Source organism: Aquarana catesbeiana, linkage group LG06 (genome assembly GCF_042186555.1).
Source record: "Aquarana catesbeiana isolate 2022-GZ linkage group LG06, ASM4218655v1, whole genome shotgun sequence".
NCBI lineage: Eukaryota > Metazoa > Chordata > Amphibia > Anura > Ranidae > Aquarana > Aquarana catesbeiana.
The window spans coordinates 377,292,492-377,311,222 of NC_133329.1; the positions used below are offsets into that span (position 1 = coordinate 377,292,492).

General features: G+C 41.1%; 1 protein-coding gene across 6 annotated transcripts in view; it reads left to right on the top strand.

Moving 5' to 3' along the window:
- LRP1B (LDL receptor related protein 1B) overlaps nucleotides 1-18,731 on the top strand; it is a 2,172,167-nt gene that overhangs the window by 935,683 nt on the left and 1,217,753 nt on the right. For all 6 annotated transcript variants that reach the window (XM_073634235.1, XM_073634238.1, XM_073634240.1 and 3 more), the window contains exons 4-5: nucleotides 1,774-1,893; nucleotides 7,284-7,412. In XM_073634235.1, coding sequence (XP_073490336.1) covers nucleotides 1,774-1,893; nucleotides 7,284-7,412 — 249 coding nt within the window. The remainder of the gene's footprint in view (nucleotides 1-1,773; nucleotides 1,894-7,283; nucleotides 7,413-18,731) is intronic.

The window sequence follows — 18,731 nt, forward strand, 5'->3', positions numbered from 1 at the left end:
TTTGCTGGTGAGGAGTGTTGGGAACCTTCCCTGCCAGTAGAAAACAATGATCAACGCCGACAATGAATAATGACATGCAAAACTGCGACAGGCTGGTTGTACTGACGTTAATTGATGGATCATCATCACTACAACCAGCCTGCCCATAAATGAATCAAATCCCAGCTGGTCCCTGCAGAACCGGCTGAGATTTGATCCATCTATGGACGGCTTTCACAAAGAGAATGTGCACTTTATAAAACGTTGTGCTCACTTTGGAAATGATAGGAGGTGAGTAAGGTGAATATGTTTTACTTTGAAAGCTTAATCATGAACAAATGGAAATTAAAAAACAGAAAGAAACAGAATGGTTGCTAGTTGGTTGATTGTATAGATGTCAATTTAACAAAGTGGGCAGAGTCCTAAATCTAGGTGCTCTGCCCGATGATACTGTGTCCTAGGCTGCATCCCAGAAACACAGCATCACCCTTATTTGAGTTGCTGGGCATGTCCAGTAGGGTGATATCTCAAGGGATCTCAGACATGAGTGGAGGGTAACCACATAATTAAGGGCAAGGCCACTCAGAAAATTGGCAACATCTGGATGGGACCACCTATATGTAGGTGTGGCTTACTGGATACTGTGTGTATGGTCACCCACAGCACTGGCCAGAACCATGCACACACAGGTATCTCCTTACCACCCAGTGAAGTAGACAGGCATGGGGATAGCATGTAGGCAGGAACAGTCTACTTTTTCCACTGCAGGTGGCGCTCAACTGCAGCGGCATTGCAGGGGGAGAGGAAGTCTAGAAGAATATGGTTTCCCTATTGTGTTCTGGGTCATTGGAGAAGCTATACGATTGGATGCTGCTGCTGCCCAATGTGACTCTAGCAGCCATCTTGGTTTAGGCAGAGCCTCTTTAAGGCCCTAGCTCCCAGGTTTGGCACGCATTTTTCATGTTGGTAGTGCAGGGACAGGTTACCTGTCAGACAGGGACAGTGATTTGTGGCAGGGAGAGGTTACATACGAGTAGGGAAAGGATAGTGACATGCCAGGCTTCTGAAGACCTGTCCATTTGGGCTCAGGCCGGCCAGGCCGCACTCCGCCCTTCAAGACAGATGCTGTCGGCACATCTGAGACCTGCTCTTTATCTAGAGTGAGTGTTTCCAGTCGGGTTTGTTGTGAATTTCTGGACTCTGCATTAATACAAGTTCTGTTCTCTGCAACCTACCCACATACAGGTTTAAGACAAGAACAAGGTATCAATTTAAAGGAAAATATAGGTAATAATACTGTAGGTATGTCTAGACCTCCTCTGTTAAACTGAAACAACTTAAAATTAGTTTAATATCACTTTAACTGCAGGGTAGCAATGTCAGGTTACCAGGACTGTGCAAATCTCAGAACTGGATGGGCAGAAATGCAAATCCTTTGGCATGTGAAAAGTTTCCTAAATCTGTGTTCTAAAAATGTATTTAGCTGTTTGCCTAGAGTTTACCTTTAAGGCAGTGGTTCTCAACTCCTGTCCTCAGGGCCCACTAACAGGCCAGGTTTGCAAGATAACTGAAATACATCACAGGTGATATCATTTGCTGCTCAGTGATTGCAGTATTCTGGTCTGCGTCTCTCCAAGGTAATAATTAAAATCTGGCCTGTTAGTGGGTCCTAAAGGACAGGAGTTGAGGACCACTGCTTTAAGCTATACCATGCAGCTTTGCATTGGATTATTCTGTTCTATAATCCTGATAAAAAGCAATTATTTATTTTCTGGATATCTCTGTTGTTTCTAGAGCTGCAATCAACGTGTCAGAAGCAGAACTGCCAATACAGATGTGCACTGAGCAGAAACAGCACACAGTGCTACTGTCGAGATGGCTACGAGCTGGGAGCAGACAGGAAAAGCTGCATAGGTAGGAGAATTGGCTGTGTGCAAGATTACCACCTCGCTCATTCATCTGTGCCTGGGATACATTCACCACTTGGCACTCTCATGAATCATATTGCATCACAAGGGTGCCTGAGCCTCTCCTGCCACCGCCTTGGCATCGCCCATGTGCAATTTAATAAAAATCAGCTTGATCATTTCCATCGCTTTCATGCATCTGCTGCTATTTACGATGACTGCAATAGCTATCCAGAAAAAAAAAAAAAAAAGAAAAGCGAAAGAAAAAATATGCCGCAGTCTTCTCTGAAATCTAAACACCTAGGCATCGGTGCCTATAAAATGCCTCCATTGATTTTACAGCTTTTATAAATAGCTAGAAAACTGGCAGAAGGCAGCAGATCGGCACTCGTGTGGCAAATGATGCTGTTTTGTGTGTTAGACCAACTTCTCCATCTGCTGCTCTCCCATATTGATCAGATAAATAGCCCTTAAAGGGATCTATTTATCCCTAATAGTTATATACTGATATCTCCCAGAGTTAGGTCATCTCATTTGTATTGTAAAGATCTTATAAGTTGCTCTGCTTTTTAAACATCTGTCCCCCATATTGCCCATTCTTTTATGTTACACTAAGCTAGTAATAGTGATGGAAAAACAAAGTACTCTAAAATGTCAGTAGACACCTTACTGTCACACTTATAATTTATAGCAAATGTAGGAGCAGTCACCAGTGAAGGGTATTGTTGATGCTAGCGGAAATGGATATGACATTTTGAGACAATTGTGCACTTCTAACCTTGTGGTAACAGTTTAGGTAAGACCTCTGTGCACAAAGTCAGCTTCATAAAGACATGATTTTATGAGTTTGATGTGGAGGAACCCAAGTGTGCTTTACAGATCCTTGACCACAACCCTACTGAACACCTTTAGGATGAATTGGAATCCTGATTGTGAGCAAGGTCTTCTCATCTAACATCAACACCTGACCAGACAAATGATTGTTTGGCTGAATATCCCAAATATTCCCACAGACACACTACAAAATCTTGTCGAAAGCCTTCCCAAGAGAGTGTAGAAGCCATCGTTTTGCAAAGGGTTGTCTAAGATGTCTACAAACTCAAGGTCATATAGTAAATAAATGAAAAATATATACAGTGGGGACGGAAAGTATTCAGACCCCCTTAAATTTTTTACTCTTTGTTATATTGCAGCCATTTGCTAAAATCATTTAAGTTCATTTTTTTTCCTCATTAATGTACACACAGCACCCCATATTGACAGAAAAACACAGAATTGTTGACATTTTTGCAGATTTATTAAAAAAGAAAAACTGAAATATCACATGGTCCTAAGTATTCAGACCCTTTGCTCAGTATTTAGTAGAAGCACCCTTTTGATCTAATACAGCCATGAGTCTTTTTGGGAAAGATGCAACAAGTTTTTCACACCTGGATTTGGGGATCCTCTGCCATTCCTCCTTGCAGATCCTCTCCAGTTCTGTCAGGTTGGATGGTAAACGTTGGTGGACAGCCATTTTTAGGTCTCTCCAGAGATGCTCAATTGGGTTTAAGTTAGGGCTCTGGCTGGGCCATTCAAGAACAGTCACTGAGTTGTTGTGAAGCCACTCCTTCGTTATTTTAGCTGTGTGCTTAGGATCATTGTCTTGTTTTTAAGGTAAACCTTCAGCCCAGTCTGAGGTCCTGAGCACTCTGGAGAAGGTTTTCGTCCAGGATATCCCTGTACTTGGCCGCATTTATCTTTCCCTCGATTGCAACCATTTGTCCTGTCCCTGCAGCTGAAAAACACCCCCACAGCATGATGCTGCCACCACCATGCTTCACTGTTGGGACTGTATTGGACAGGTGATGAGCAGTGCTGGTTTTCTCCACACATACTCCACTCCATGGTTTTCTCCACACATAGAATTAAGACCAAAAAGTTCTACCTTGGTCTCATCAGACCAGAGAATCTTATTTTTCACCATCTTGGAGTCCTTCAGGTGTTTTTTAGCAAACTTTATGCAGGCTTTCATGTGTCTTGCACTGAGGAAAGGCTTTCGTCGGGCCACTCTGCCATAAAGCCCCGACTGGTGGAGGGCTGCAGTGATGGTTGACTTTCTACAACTTTCTCCCATCTCCCAACTGCATGTCTGGAGCTCAGCCACAGTGATCTTTGGGTTCTTCTTTACCACTCTCACCAAGGCTTTTCTCCCCCGATAGCTCAGTTTGGCCGGACGGCCAGCTCTAGGAAGGGTTCTGGTCATCCCAAACGTCTTCCATTTAAGGATTATGGAGGCCACTGTGCTCTTAGGAACCTTAAGTGCAGCAGAAATTTTTTTGTAACCTTGGCCAGATCTGTGCCTTGCCACAATTCTGTCTCTGAGCTCTTCAGGCAGTTCCTTTGACCTCATGATTCTCATTTGCTCTGACATGCACTGTGAGCTGTAAGGTCTTCTATAGACAGGTGTGTGGCTTTCCTAATCAAGTCCAATCAGTATAATCAAACACAGCTTGACTCACATGAAGGTGTAGAACCATCTCAAGAATGATCAGAAGAAATGGACAGCACCTGAGTTAAATATATGAGTATCACAGCAAAGGGTCTGAATACTTAGGATGTGATGTGATATTTCAGTTATTCTTTTTTAATAAATCTGCAAAAATGTCAACAATTCTGTGTTTTTCTGTCAATATGGGGTGCTGTGTGTACATTAAAGAGGAAAAAAATGAACTTAAATGATTTTAGCAAATGGCTGTAATATAACAAAGAGTGAAAAATTTAAGGGGGTCTGAATACTTTCCATCGCCACTGTATATACACATGCAGTCTGTGAAGGTTCTTGTTTTTCCAGGTCCTGGGATTTAGTCACATTTAAGTGGATTTCTTCTGTAATGTTGACATTTTGTGTTCACTCAAGTGGTTTCCACAGTGAACTTGGAAGCAGGCAGCAACGTACGAGTACATCTCTTTGCCTGTCTACACGCTCCCGACCTGTGCGTCCACTGAGCCCCGCTTCATAGACTTACACAGCGGGACTTAGGCCCGCCCCCACTTCCTCTTCACTGCATCTGATTGACAGCAGCAAGAGCCAATGGCTCCTGCTGCTTCTCGAATGCTGTGTGAAGAGGAAAAGAGGGGAGAATAGTTGCAGCCATGCGCAGCACTGATCTCATCTCCCTTCTCTTCCCCTTCACACAGGGGAAGGGGGGGATACAGAGAAACTGAAAACATTTTTTACCTTAATGCAAACAATGCATTAAGGTAAAAAACTGTTTTAGGTTTAGTAACACTTTAACTGTCACTATGACATGACCTTCTAAAAGTTGTATCCTCTAGGTACATTTACCTACAGTACCTCACAAAAGTGAGTACACCCCTCACATTTTTAAAAATATGTTATTATATCTTTTCATTTGACAACACTGAAGAAATTACACTTTGCTACAATGTAGTGAGTGTACAGCTTGTATAACAGTGTAAATTTATTGTCCCCTCAAAATAACTCAACACACAGCCATTAATGTCCAAAGCACTGGCAACAAAAGTGAGTACACCCCTAAGTGAAAATGTTCAGATTGGGCCCAAAGTGTCAATATTTTGTGTGGCCACCATTATTTTCCAGCACTGCCCTAACCCTCTTGGGCACGGAGTTCACCAGAGCTTCACAGGTTGCCACTGGAGTCCTCTTCCACTCCTCCATGACGACATCACGGAGCTGGTGGATGTTAGAGACCTTGCACTCCTCCACCTTCCATTTGAGGATGACCCACAGATGCTCAATAGTGTTTAAGTCTGGAGACATGCTTGGCCAGTCCATCACCTTTACTCTCAGCTTCTTTAGCAAGGGAGTGGTCATCTTAGAGGTGTGTTTGGGGACGTTATCAAATTTGAATACTGCCCTGCGGCCTAGTCTTCGAAGGGAGGGGGATCATGCTCTGCTTCAGTATATCACAATACATGTTGGCATTCATGGTTCCCTCAATGAACTGTAGCTCCCCAGTGCTGGAAGCACTCATGCAGCCCCAGACCATGACACTCCCACCACCATGCTTGACTGTAGACAAGCCACACTTGTCTTTGTACTCCTCACCTGGTTGCCGCCACACACGCTTGACACCATCTAAACCAAATAAGTTTATCTTGGTCTCATCAGACCACAGGACATGGTTCCAGTAATCCATGTCCTTAGTCTGCTTGTCTTCAGCAAACTGTTCGCGGGTTTTCTTGTGCATCATCTTTAAAAGAGGCTTCCTTCTGGGACAACAGCCATGCAGACCAATTTGATGCAGTGTGTGGCGTATGGTCTGAGCACTGACAGGCTGACCCCCCACTCCTTCAACCTCTGCAGCAATGCTGGCAGCACTCATACATCTATTTCCCAAAGACAACCTCTGGATATGATGCTGAGCATGTGCACTCAACTTTTTTGGTCAACCATGGTGAAGCCTGTTCTGAGTGGAACCTGTCCTGTTAAACCGCTGTATGGTCTTGGCCACTGTGCTGCAGCTCAGTTTCAGGGTCTTGGCAATGTTCTTATAGTCTAGGCCATCTTTATGTAGAGCAAAAATTATTTTTTTCAGATCCTCAGAGAGTTCTTTGCCATGAGGTGCCATGCTGAACTTCCAGTGACCAGTATGAGAGAGTGAGAGTGATAACACCAAATTTAACACACCTGCTCCCCATTCACACCTGAGACCTTGTAACACTAACAAGTCACATGACACCGGGGAGGAAAAATGGCTAATTGGGCCCAATTTGGATATTTTCACTTAGGGGCATACTCACTTTTGTTGCCAGCGGTTTAGACATTAATGGCTGTGTGTTGACTTATTTTGTGGGGACAGCAAATTTACACTGTTACACAAGCTGTACACTCACTACTTTACATTGTAGCAAAGTGCCATTTCTTCGGTGTTGACACAATAAAAGATATAATAAAATATTTACAAAAATGCGAGGGGTGTACTCACTTTTGTGAGATACTGTATATGCACTTCTTTTTGCATCTTCTCATTCCATTGGGCACCTTGCTCATTTGCTCAAATGGAGCAACTAAGAAAGGGAAGGGTATGGATAAGGGAATGGATGCAACCTGAACCATGTGAAAGTTCTCTGAACTAAGGAGCTAATTGTGGTGGTGGTAGAAAAGTCGTTAGCACCCAGAGAATCTCCAACTCCTTCTAACACTGGAGCTATCTATGATCTATTTGTTTGCATACCTAACTTCTCTATATGAATTAATTTTCCCACACATATCTACATATTTGTCTTTCTCAGATCTATCTCTTTATCTATCATGGGTTGCACACAATAGTTATGATGACATATTTACTATAATGACGACTGTTACTATAATCTCACATAAGCAGGACCTGTTTTTGGATGGTGATCACCCTCTGTTGTGCTCTCTTCCAGATGCTGATGAATGTTCGCTGTACGGCTTTTGCAGTCAGACCTGCAGGAACACACAAGGCTCTTATACATGCAGTTGTGTCGAAGGGTATTTAATGCAGCCGGACAACAAATCCTGCAAAGCCAAAAATGGTAAGCCCTTTCGATTCTGTGAGATATGTGAAAAAAATAGTTACCATGTACAGTATAGTCACATAACTTGATTGCTAATTGGGTAGAAATACATGTAACAAAATAAAGTTTAGTGTCATTCATTTAAATGTCAAGCAGATATACACTCACCGACCACTTTATTAGGTACACCTTTTTCTTGGTAACACAAATTGCTAATCAGCCAATCACATGGCAGCAACTCAATCCATTTAGGCATTTAGACGTGGTGGAGATGACTTTCTGAAGTTCAAACTGAGCATCAGAATGGGGAAGAAAGGGGATTTAAGTGACTATGAACGTGGTATGGTTGTTGGTGCCAGACAGGCCGGTCTGAGTATTTCAAAAACTGCTGATCTACTGGGATTTTTCTGTGCAACCATCTCTAGGGTTTACAGAGAATGGTCCAAAAAAGAGAAAATATCCATTGAGCGGCAGTTGTGTGGAGGATGCCTGGTTGATGTCAGAGGTCAGAGAAGAATTGGCAGACTTGTTCAAGATGATAGAAGGGCAACAGTAACTCAAATAACCACTCGTAACAACCAACATATACAGAATACAATCTCTGAACACACAACACATCGAACCTTGAAGAAAATGGGCTACAGCAGCAGAAGACCACACCTGGTGCCACTCCTGTCAGCTAAGAACAGGAAATTGAGGCTACAATTCGCACAGGATCACCAAAAGTGGACAATAGAAGATTGGAAAAATTTTGCCTGGTATGATGAATTTCAATTTCAGCTGTGACAGATGGTCCGGTCAGAATTTGGGGTAAACAACATGAAAGCATGGATCCATCCTGCCTTGTATCAACAGTCCAGACTGGTGGTGATAATGTAATGGTGTGGGGGATATTTTATTGGCACACTTCGGGCCCCTTAGTACCAACTGAGCATCGTTTAAACACCACGACCTACCTGAGTATTGTTGCTGACCATGTCCATCCCTTTATGACTACAGTGTACCCATCTTCTGATGGCTCCTTCCAGCAGGATAATGTACCATGTCACAAAGCTCAAATCATCTCACCACTGGACAATCAGGTCACTGTACTCCAATGTCCTCCACAGTCACCAGATCTCAATCCAATAGAGCATCTTTGGGATGTGGTGGAACAGGAGGTTCACATCATGGATGTGCAGCCGACAAATCTGCAGCAACTGTGTGAGGCTATCATGTCAATATGGACCAAAATCTCTGAGGAATGTTTCCAACACCTTGTTGAATCTATGCCACCAAGAATGAAGGAAGTTCTGATGGTAAAAGGGGGTTCAACCCAATACTAGCAAGGTGTACCTAATAAAGTGGCCGGTGAGTGTATTATAACATTTTCAATGGTATATTTATCGAAGGGGAGCAAATAAGAGAAATGTATTGTTAACATACACTTTAAGTTGATCACACATATGTATTCAAATCCATTTGTACGATCTTCTTTAGATGAGTCAAAAACCATGTAGTACAAAAAACAACCTAATTTAATTCAAATTTGATAGATTGCCTAGGCAAACCCTTGCACTACATAACTTTTGCTAAATCTACAGGCTTTTGTTTTGTTTAAATGGGAAAAGCTTTTTTTCTGGTGCATTCTGCTTGTATTTAAGATCAGCTTTAGATGCTTTTGAGATCACTCAAGTTTAATGATAAGTTTAATAATAGCTGCACTTCACCTGCAGTTGATTTCCTTATGACCTGCACTTGGCCACCTTCTAAGCTGCTTTTGGATTCCCATAGACCTTTATGTTGACACTGGCACTAAAAGTCATCAGACATTGGTTGTACAATCAGATTGTAAATAAGGATGAGCTAAGATTGAACTGAGTTCTGCCCTGAACCCGCAGGAGACTGTCAGATGACAAGAGGTTACCATTCCAATCAGCTGTGACCATGGATGCCCTGTCCCGCAGCTGCAAGTAACCAGGGGGCAGGGTTGCTGGTGACATCATTGACCAAAGATGGCCATGTGGTCATATTTTACCAATTACATTGTTCATGTATTGAAACCTTAGCTCCATCCTAATTATAACATGCGTGGTCAGCTTCAGAGAAACTAGGAAAAGCAGAAGCAAAATGTAAAGTCAACTATTTGTCCTGATTCCCTTTTCTATTTGGAACCTCTTTGATGCCAAGTACATAATGAATTGCCAGTTATTGGTCTTGTAGTCTTTGCTGAGCATCCAACCTTATGCAGTCTGTAGATTGGTCAATGCTGCCTGAAGATCTGTCCTCTAAGATCCTTTGAGATAGTTGATTGACTGGCGCGGGGACCCTACAGTAGATGGATTTTACTGCCTACCTATGATGGGTATTCTTTCAAAACTTTACTAGTATTCTCCAGATGGGGCACCTGGGTGATGTGTAGGCTGCTTATATAGACAGAGGGACCTCCAAGGAAAACCTCAGGAAATAGATATATTGATTGGATCAAAGAATTGGAGCACCACACCAAAATGTTGAAATCCAAACAAGAGGTTTCATTGCAAAACATGTATGACACATAATAGAATTATTATGGTGCAAAATAGGTATGTATCCACTATCCACATGTAAGACCCCCCTAACATATAAAACATGCTTACAGTGAGAGGACAGTTTCTGAATAGCAGTAAAAGTCCACTAATGTAGCATATAGAGTTCATGGGATCAAGCAGGTAAGATGAGTATCACACTCCAGTAGACAGGTCCACCTGAGACAGGAACAATCTCTGAGAACACAAGAAGGAACACAAGGGGTCGTCAACTTAGTGCAGTATTATTAGGTGTTTAATAGTATTAAAAAGCCAAATACAGACCTACAGGAACAAAGATAAAAACAACTTGTCATCCACTGACAGGCTATCACTAGGGATGGGCCGAACACCCCCCTGTTCGGTTTGCATCCAGAACATGCGAACAGACAAAAAAATTGTTCAAACACACATTAAAGTCTATGGGACACGGACATGAAAAATCAAAAGTGCTAATTTTAAAGGTTAATATGCAAGTTATTGTCATAAAAAGTGTTTAGAGACCCGAGTCCTGCCCCAGGGGACATGGATCAATGCAAAAAAAGTTTTAAAACTTATGTTTTTTCGGGAGCAGTGATTTTAATAATGCTTAAAGTGAAACAATAAAAGTGAAATATTCCTTTAAATGTCGTACCTGGGGGGTGTCTATAGTATGCCTGTAAAGTAGCACGTGTTTCCTGTGTTTATAACAGTCCGAGAGCAAAATTACACTTCTAAAGGAAAAAAAATTAATTTAAAAGTACTAGCACTAGTGTCGGCTATTAATGAATTGTCGGTCACAACAATACACATAAAAGTCATTGAAAGTCATAGAAAAAAAAAAAAAAATGCGTGGGGGTCCCCTAAAATTCCATTACCAGGCCCTTCAGGTCTGGTATGGATATTAAGGGAAACTCTGCACCAAAATTAAAAAGAAAAATGGCGTGGGGTTCCCCCCAAAAATCCATATCAGACCTTTCAGGTCTGGTATGGATTTTAAGGGGAACTCCGCGCCAACATTTTTTTAAAAATGGCGTGGGGTTCCCCCAAAAATCCACACCAGACCCTTATCCGAGCACACAACCTGGCAGGCTGCAGGCTCCTGAACCGTACCAGGCCACATGCCCTCAACATGGGGAGGATGTCCCCATGTTGATGGGGACAAGGGCCTCATCCCCACAACCCTTGCCAGTTGGTTGTGGGGGTCTACGGGTGGGGGGGCTTATCGGAATCTGGAAGCCCCCTTTAACAAAGGGGACACCCAGATCCTGCCCCCCCCATGTGAATTGGTAAGGGGTACATTGTACCCCTACCATTTCACAAAAAGAAAGTGTCAAAATGTTAAAAAACCACAGGAGACGGCTTGGGACAAGTCTTTTATTAAAAAAAAAAATAAAAAAGATTCCAGCGATGTAATCCAATAAATCCATGCTCACACAGTTAAGAGGGAGAATGAGAATCTGCTGCTTGCTGAAAAGGTACAGTTAAAATCAAGCTAAATCATATATTTATATGCTATATATGTTAAAATATATAAATGTATTATTTTTCTATTTACTGTGAAATTAAAGGTTTGAAGTTAAAACTTCAAACTTCATTAATTTGTCCGTTAAGCCACCTGCTTGAGTACAGTTTTTGAGAATATAGTAAATTACCTTAAAAACAATATATAACAATTATTTGTATATTACTTATGGTAATTAACCCCTTGCCACCCAGGTCAATTCTGACACTTCTCTACTACATGTAAAAATCCTAGTTTTTTCACTAGAAAATTACTTAGAACCCCCAAACATTATATATATATATTTTAGCAGACAACCTAGGGATTAAAATGGCGGTCATCGCAACTTTTTATGTTATACTGTATTTTCGCAACAATTTTTCAAACGTGCTTTTTTTTTTTTAAAAAAAAGCTGTTTTATGAATAAAAAAAAAAAAAAAAAACACTAGTTAGCCTGATTTTCTTGTATTATGTGAAAGATGATGTTACGCCAAGTAAATAGATACCTAACATGTCACGCTTTAAAATTGCGCACACTCATGGAATGGCGCCAGACTTAAAAATCTCCATAGGCGACTCTTTAAATTTTTTACAGGTTAAATGTTTAGAGTTACAGAGGAGGTCTAGTGCTAGAATTATTGCTCTCACTCTAACGTTTGCAGCTTATGTAACCTGTGTGTATCTGGCTCTGATACTAGCCAGTGCCTCACCAGCCGCTGACCTGTGCTGCACTTAGTTTGTGCCCCCTTGTGTTTCTTCTTTATTACAAAAACATGTAGCAAACTCAGCAGACAACAGATTTTGGGGGCCTCACTCCACCACCTTCACCAGAGCCTAAGAAAACAGCTGTTGGAGGACTTGAGCTGAAGAGCTTCTGTTTGGATTTCAACAGTGTGGAGCCCCAACTGCAATCCCCTTTGACAGTGACCATGTGAACAATACTTAGATGTGCTCACTCAAAATACATTCGATTTTCCCTTTAAGACTAACAGGCAGGCAGGGTAAAATGACATTAAATGGATTGATCCTCTGCTTTGCGTGTTGTGAATGCATCAATGTTTGTTCAAAACTAAAAGCTGGCACCCAAGTTTATGCTTCGAAGTTCTTGGTAATTGAATCCCTGCAGAACAGTTTTGATTGACGGAGATGTTCTAATGCCTGGATAAAAATCTACTAAACACTAAATAATCAGCAAGCTGTTTTCATGAAGATGTTACTAACTGAAACCCTAGAAGGAGGAAGAGAAAATATCCCATCCACTATTTTCAGCGGCGGCAGATGGGGACTTGCAAATAAATCTTCCATTATATCACGGGATAATATAATATACCAGTGCTTACCTGAAAATTATAGTCATATTCCATTTAAATAAATGATTAGCTGCGGTTCAACAATTTTAAATTCTAATAGCTTTACTTTCCTGATATACATTACAGTTCAATTAAAATACGCTTTGAATGGCCACATTTAATTAAATATCTCAGCTGTGTCAAGAATCCGGACTGATGAATTAACTTGACCTCCTTTACTTTGACATTACGTTTTGTTCAGGAGGCGGCTAAGTATAATTCAGCTTTAACATTGAGTAAGAGTTGATGGGTGGATCGACCTGCTTTGGTTATCTTGTATTGTGTACATCATGGAGTAAAAAATTTGAAGATGTAATCAGATGAGGACTGATGATGATGGCTGATAATTGCCATACCTATCTTTATCTTTAATAGCCAACAAAGGGTATAGCTTAACCACTTGCTTACTGGGCACTTAAACCCCCCTCCTGCCCAGACCAGTTTTTAGCTTTCAGCGCTGTCACACTTTGAATGACAATTGCGTGGTCATGCTACACTGTACTCAAATGACATTTTTATCATTTTTTTCACAGAAATGGAGCTTTCTTTTGGTGGTATTTAATCACCACTTGGGTTTTTATTTTTGCTAAACAAACAAAAAAAAGAGTTTATTATAAAATTTTGAAAACGGGTAATTTTTCTCCTTTATTGATATTCGCTGATGAGGCTGCACTGATGGGCACCGATGGGCTGGACTGATGGGCTGCACTGATAGGCACAGATAAGGCGACACTGATAGGCACTGATAAGATGGCACTAATGGGCCCTGATGGGTGGCACTGATGAGTGGCACTGATGGGCACTGATAGATGTCACTCATAAGCACTGGTAGGTGGCACTGATGGACACTGGTAGGTGGCACTGATGGACACTGGTAGGTGGCACTGATGGGCACTGGTAGGAGGTATTGATAGGCAGCACTGGTGATGAGGCAATGATTGGTGACATTTATAGGTGGCACTGTGGGCACTGATAGGTGACACTTTGGGCACTGATGGGTGGTACTGTGGGCACTGGTAGGTAGCGCTGATGGGCACTGGTAGGAGGCAGGGGGCGTGCAGGCCGCTCGGGCATGGGAGGATGTCTATGGATGCCCTCCTGGCAAAGTAGGTCTGCGCTGCAGCCGTCTTTCGGCTACAGCGCAGATGAGAGGTTAAAGCGGAGCTTTAACAAAAAGGGAAAGTTGCGCTTTAAGGCCTCTTCCCTCACTCCTCTTTAAAAGAGAAGTATGGATTTTTTCTTTTCAGAGTCATAATTACCTAGCTGGATGCAGCATCGGACCCCCGCTGGCTCTAACACTGAGAATTGAGTGATCAAACACCACCGATTGCTCGGTTCTCAGGGCTCCCTGAGCAGAGAGCTGGTGACTGTCAGTCACCACTGACTACTCTGCCCCTCTGTGCTCACTGGTGCGCTGGGCTGTGGAGGGGGCAGGAGTGGCTGGCTTAGGCTCTCAGCCACTCTCTGAGATCCTGAGCTGGGTGCCGGTCCAGGCATGTGGGCGGATCCCAACTTCATTGTCGTGCTCTTGCCAGAGCCTCTACCGGCTCTGTGACGTCACCCGACAGCAGTCTTCAGCCCACTGTCAGCTGAAAACGGGTGCATTCCTGTGATCCACAAGAGTAGTACAGCCATATGAGCTTTGGCTGCACTTCTCCTTTAAGAAATTGCACTTTTTTGGGGGCGACGGAAGCGGGTACCTGCTTTTGACAGGTACCCGCTCCCACATCTACTCAAAGTTCTCTTCCCCCTCCCTCCCCGCAGTTTTCTGGGACAGGTCGCAGGACCCAGAAGACTGCGGTACCATTCACAAAGCCGACTGTGAAGCCGCGAGCTGTCACAATCCGGTGCCCACAGTTTAGATGCCGGAACAGGGGACCGAACACTGGTGAAAAGAATGGCTCAGGTGAGCACATTGCTGAATCCTGGGACAGGTGAGCATCTGTTGATTAAAAGTCAGCAGCTACAGTTTTTGCAGCTGCTAACTTAATTTTTTACAAAGGAGACTGGAGCTTCTCTTTAAAGAAGCAATCTATGTATGGATATTTTTAAATAATTACTTGACTTGTGCGCGGAAAATGTTGTTTAGTTTCATTTTCATTCATAAAATACATAATTTAGTTCTGTTATATGCGCTATGTTACGTTAATTCGTTGTCGATACCAAATTGATTTGTTTTTTTTATGCATACCATTTCGATATTTATTTATGTATATATATTCGTGATAACGATTTGTACTTTGGAAAGTCGTTTGTTTATTGAATCTTTAAACACACACAATGACAATATCTCTTCTCCTCTGCTCAAATACAATACAACACCCTTCTCACTCAGTTCTCAGGAATGCACTTTGCCAGTAATCCAACCTCCAGCACAAAATGAATCAGCTGATTGGACTGTAAGATTTACTCTGAGTTTGTTTCATTAGACCTTTAGGGCCGGTTCCCACTGGTGCGATGTCCAATAGACATGTGCAATTCGTTTAGTTCCGAATTAGTTTTTTAACTACATTTTTTAACAAATTTTGACAAATTCGTTAATTATGACATTTCTGAATTTTTCAATTTCCGAATTTTCAAACTTCCGAAATTTCGGAAATTCGGACTTTCAGAAATTCGGAATTTCGGAAATTCAGAAATTCGGAATTTCGGAAATTCAGAAATTCTAAATTTCCGAAATTGGAAAATTCTAAACTTCAGAAATTCGAAATTTCAGAAATCCAAAATTCGGAAATTGGACATTTCGGAAATCCAAAATTCGGAAATTGGAAATTTTGGAAATTGTAAAATTTTGGAAATTCGAAAATTCAAATTCGGAAATTCTAAATTTTGGAAATTCAGGAGTTCGGAGATTCAAAATTTTGGAAATTCTGAAATTGGTAAATTCAGAAGTTCGGAAGTTCGAAATTTCGGAAATTCAAAAACTTGAAAATTCGAAATTAGGAAAATCTGAACAGTCAAAAGAATGAAAATCCAAAAATAATAACTAACTAATAATAACTATTAAATTATAGGTATTGGAATTTCCTTTCAAATTTGGCTGTTTGTGAACGTAACGAGTACGAATTTATCCGAAGTTACGAATGCCGTATCTAAACGAATGGAACGTAACAATCTAATAATAATAAATAACAATAAATAATAATAATAATAATAAAAAACAATAATAATAATAAACCTTTTTATTATTATTATATAATATTCATTTGTTCCTTTCCATTTGTTTAGATGCTGCATTCGTTATTTCGGATAATTCGTAGCTTCAGATACATTTGTATTCGTTCACAAACAGCCAAATTTGAAAGGAAATTACAATACCTATAATTTAATAGTTAGTTATTATTAGTTAGTTATTATTTCGAATTTTTTTTGGAAATTCGGAATTTGGAAATTTGAAAATTTGGAAATTTGAAAATTTGGAAATTTGAAAATTCGGAAATTTGGAAATTCGGAAATTCGAAAATTCGGAAATTGAGTCAGTGGCCCAGAAGGTCTTCGTGGCAGCTAGGGGAATAGCATATTCAGAAAAAGGCCAGCAATGACAGCCCCTGTATGTTTTCATATGATAAGTGTACTGTAAAGATAAACTCCAGGCAGATATAAACAACACAATTTAATGGAGCTCGGTATTCATTGAAAGATAAGTGTGGGAAATGAAAATAATAAACAGTCATACTCACCTAGATGGCCGTTGTATCGATCCCCCACCTCTACAGTGAGAACTGAACCATTAAAGACCATTGATCGCTCAGTTCTCAGGTCCACTCTGTGACTGTCAGTCACTGCTCCATGCCCTGCCCCTTCTGCGTTCATTGGAGCGATTGGCTGTGCAGGGGGAGCGGCTGCCTCAGGCTCTCAGTGGTGTGCTGGGAGGCTGAGCCAGCTGAAGGTCCAGGCATCTGGACAGATCTCGACATTATCGTCCGGATCCCTGCAGAACCTGGACCGGCTGTGTGACGTCAGCTGACAGCAGACTTTAGCCCACTGTCATTTAAATCTGGGTCACAGGAGTGCAAAAATAAGTGCAAAAGAGCTTTGGCCCTACCTCTCCTTTAATACATCGTTAAATGTATCTTTTAATGCAAGCAGTGTATTACCTGAATCTGACTTGGTATCAGCTTCTTCTTGTCTCTGTACAGCAGAGCTCAGATTGCAGGACAAAAAACAGCAAAAGAAGCTAATCAGCTCATGTGCAGACAAGGAGCATGCTGAATGGAGGAAAAGATGGAATGATAGAGAGATAAGTTTATCACTCTGCTGCTTCTACTTTTACCATCAAGTCTTGGGCTGAGGGTGGGTCTTTGAAGCCTAGGCTCAGAGGAAGTGGGTTAAAGTGGTTGTAAACCCTTACACATACCCAGTGAAGTGACTGGACACAGGTGATACACAGAGATGAAACAAATCCTCCAACATAAGTTGTACCTGTTTATCTGTAGTCTTCTCTTCTGTACAACTGTTCAAAGTACAAACTTTATAAAGCTTGTCTGAGCTGTCAGAAAAAAAGGGGGGGGCTGAAATTAAACACTGCAGAGCTCAGTGAGGAGAGCTCTGAGAGCTGATTGGAGGGAAGAGACACACCCCCCTTCACACAGCACACAGGAACAGAGTTGTGGCTGTCAATTACAGGCTGTGTGTTGGAGCTCCCTCCCCTGTCACCTTTTTTTCTTTTGGTATCAGAAAAACCTGTCAGAAGTGATTAATGCAGATAGCAGAGAAACGAAGCAGCAGACAGAAATGACACTTAGTGCTCATAATTGAGACACGTACACACTATAGAGGGATGTACTTTGTTCCTATTTTATGTCTGGTTTGGTTCATGTTTGGTTTACAACCAATTGATATGATGCTGGCTGCAATCCAATCTAGAAGACTGAGGGCATTTTGTGGCAAAGGGACAGCTTTAGACTGAAGCTGATGTTTGCAGCAATGGTGCCTATTATTATTATTATTAGGGATGCATCAATACCATTTTTTTCACAACGAGCATGAGTACCGATACTTTTTTTTTTTTTAGTACTCGCCGATACCAATTACTGATACCTACACTTCAGCTGTCAGCAATGGTACAAAGCATTGAAAAGTCATTTACAAATGAAATAAATAGATTTTTTTTTTAAATTTTGAGCATTATTAATGTGAAATGTGAAAATGTATATATGTGTGAAAATATTCACTAACAAAGCAACCAAAAAAAAAATAATAATTGTTTATCGTTTATAAAATAGACAAGAACAAGAAAAAAAAGAAAACAGGAAAATATTAATTAAATGGAGTAGAATAGGGAGTTAATTAAGGCTGATTAGAGTAAATTAAGGGTTAATAAGGGGTTAAACAAAGGAACATTTGTTCATCCCCACTGACAGCTCAAAGAACCGAGCCTGAAAGTGTCTGTATCAGTACTGATACTTGTGAAAATACTCGGTATCAGCGCCGATATGGATACCGATACTGGTATTGGTGCAACACTAATTATTATTATTCTTTTCATAGCATTTTTGTTTATTATTTTTGACTTGAGCTCTACTTCAAATAAGCAGTTACAGACATAAGAACTTAAATCACTACAACAGTCACTGACACCTTAGTGTCAAACACCTAAGAATACCGGATAGACTTTGGTCTTAAGTTTTAGGTTCTTTGATGTATTTTCATTTAATCTGCTCAAGATTAAAGTGTGACTTTGCTCGCATAATGCTGATGTCACTCAGAATAAACTTAAAAATAAGACGGGGTGGCTTTACCCAACATTTACACAGTGAGGACACGTCAGATAAGACAGTCTTATTCCAGACTTCTTTGAGGCATTTGTGCAATGAATAAACATTGGGGGATTCTGTTTTTCACCCGGCTACATAATTCATTAAATCTGTCAGCCTTCTCGAGGTTGAAAGGAACAAGCTCTACACAAAGTGTAACGACTTAGAATCAATACTGTGTTTTTAAAAGAATATTTCAGACA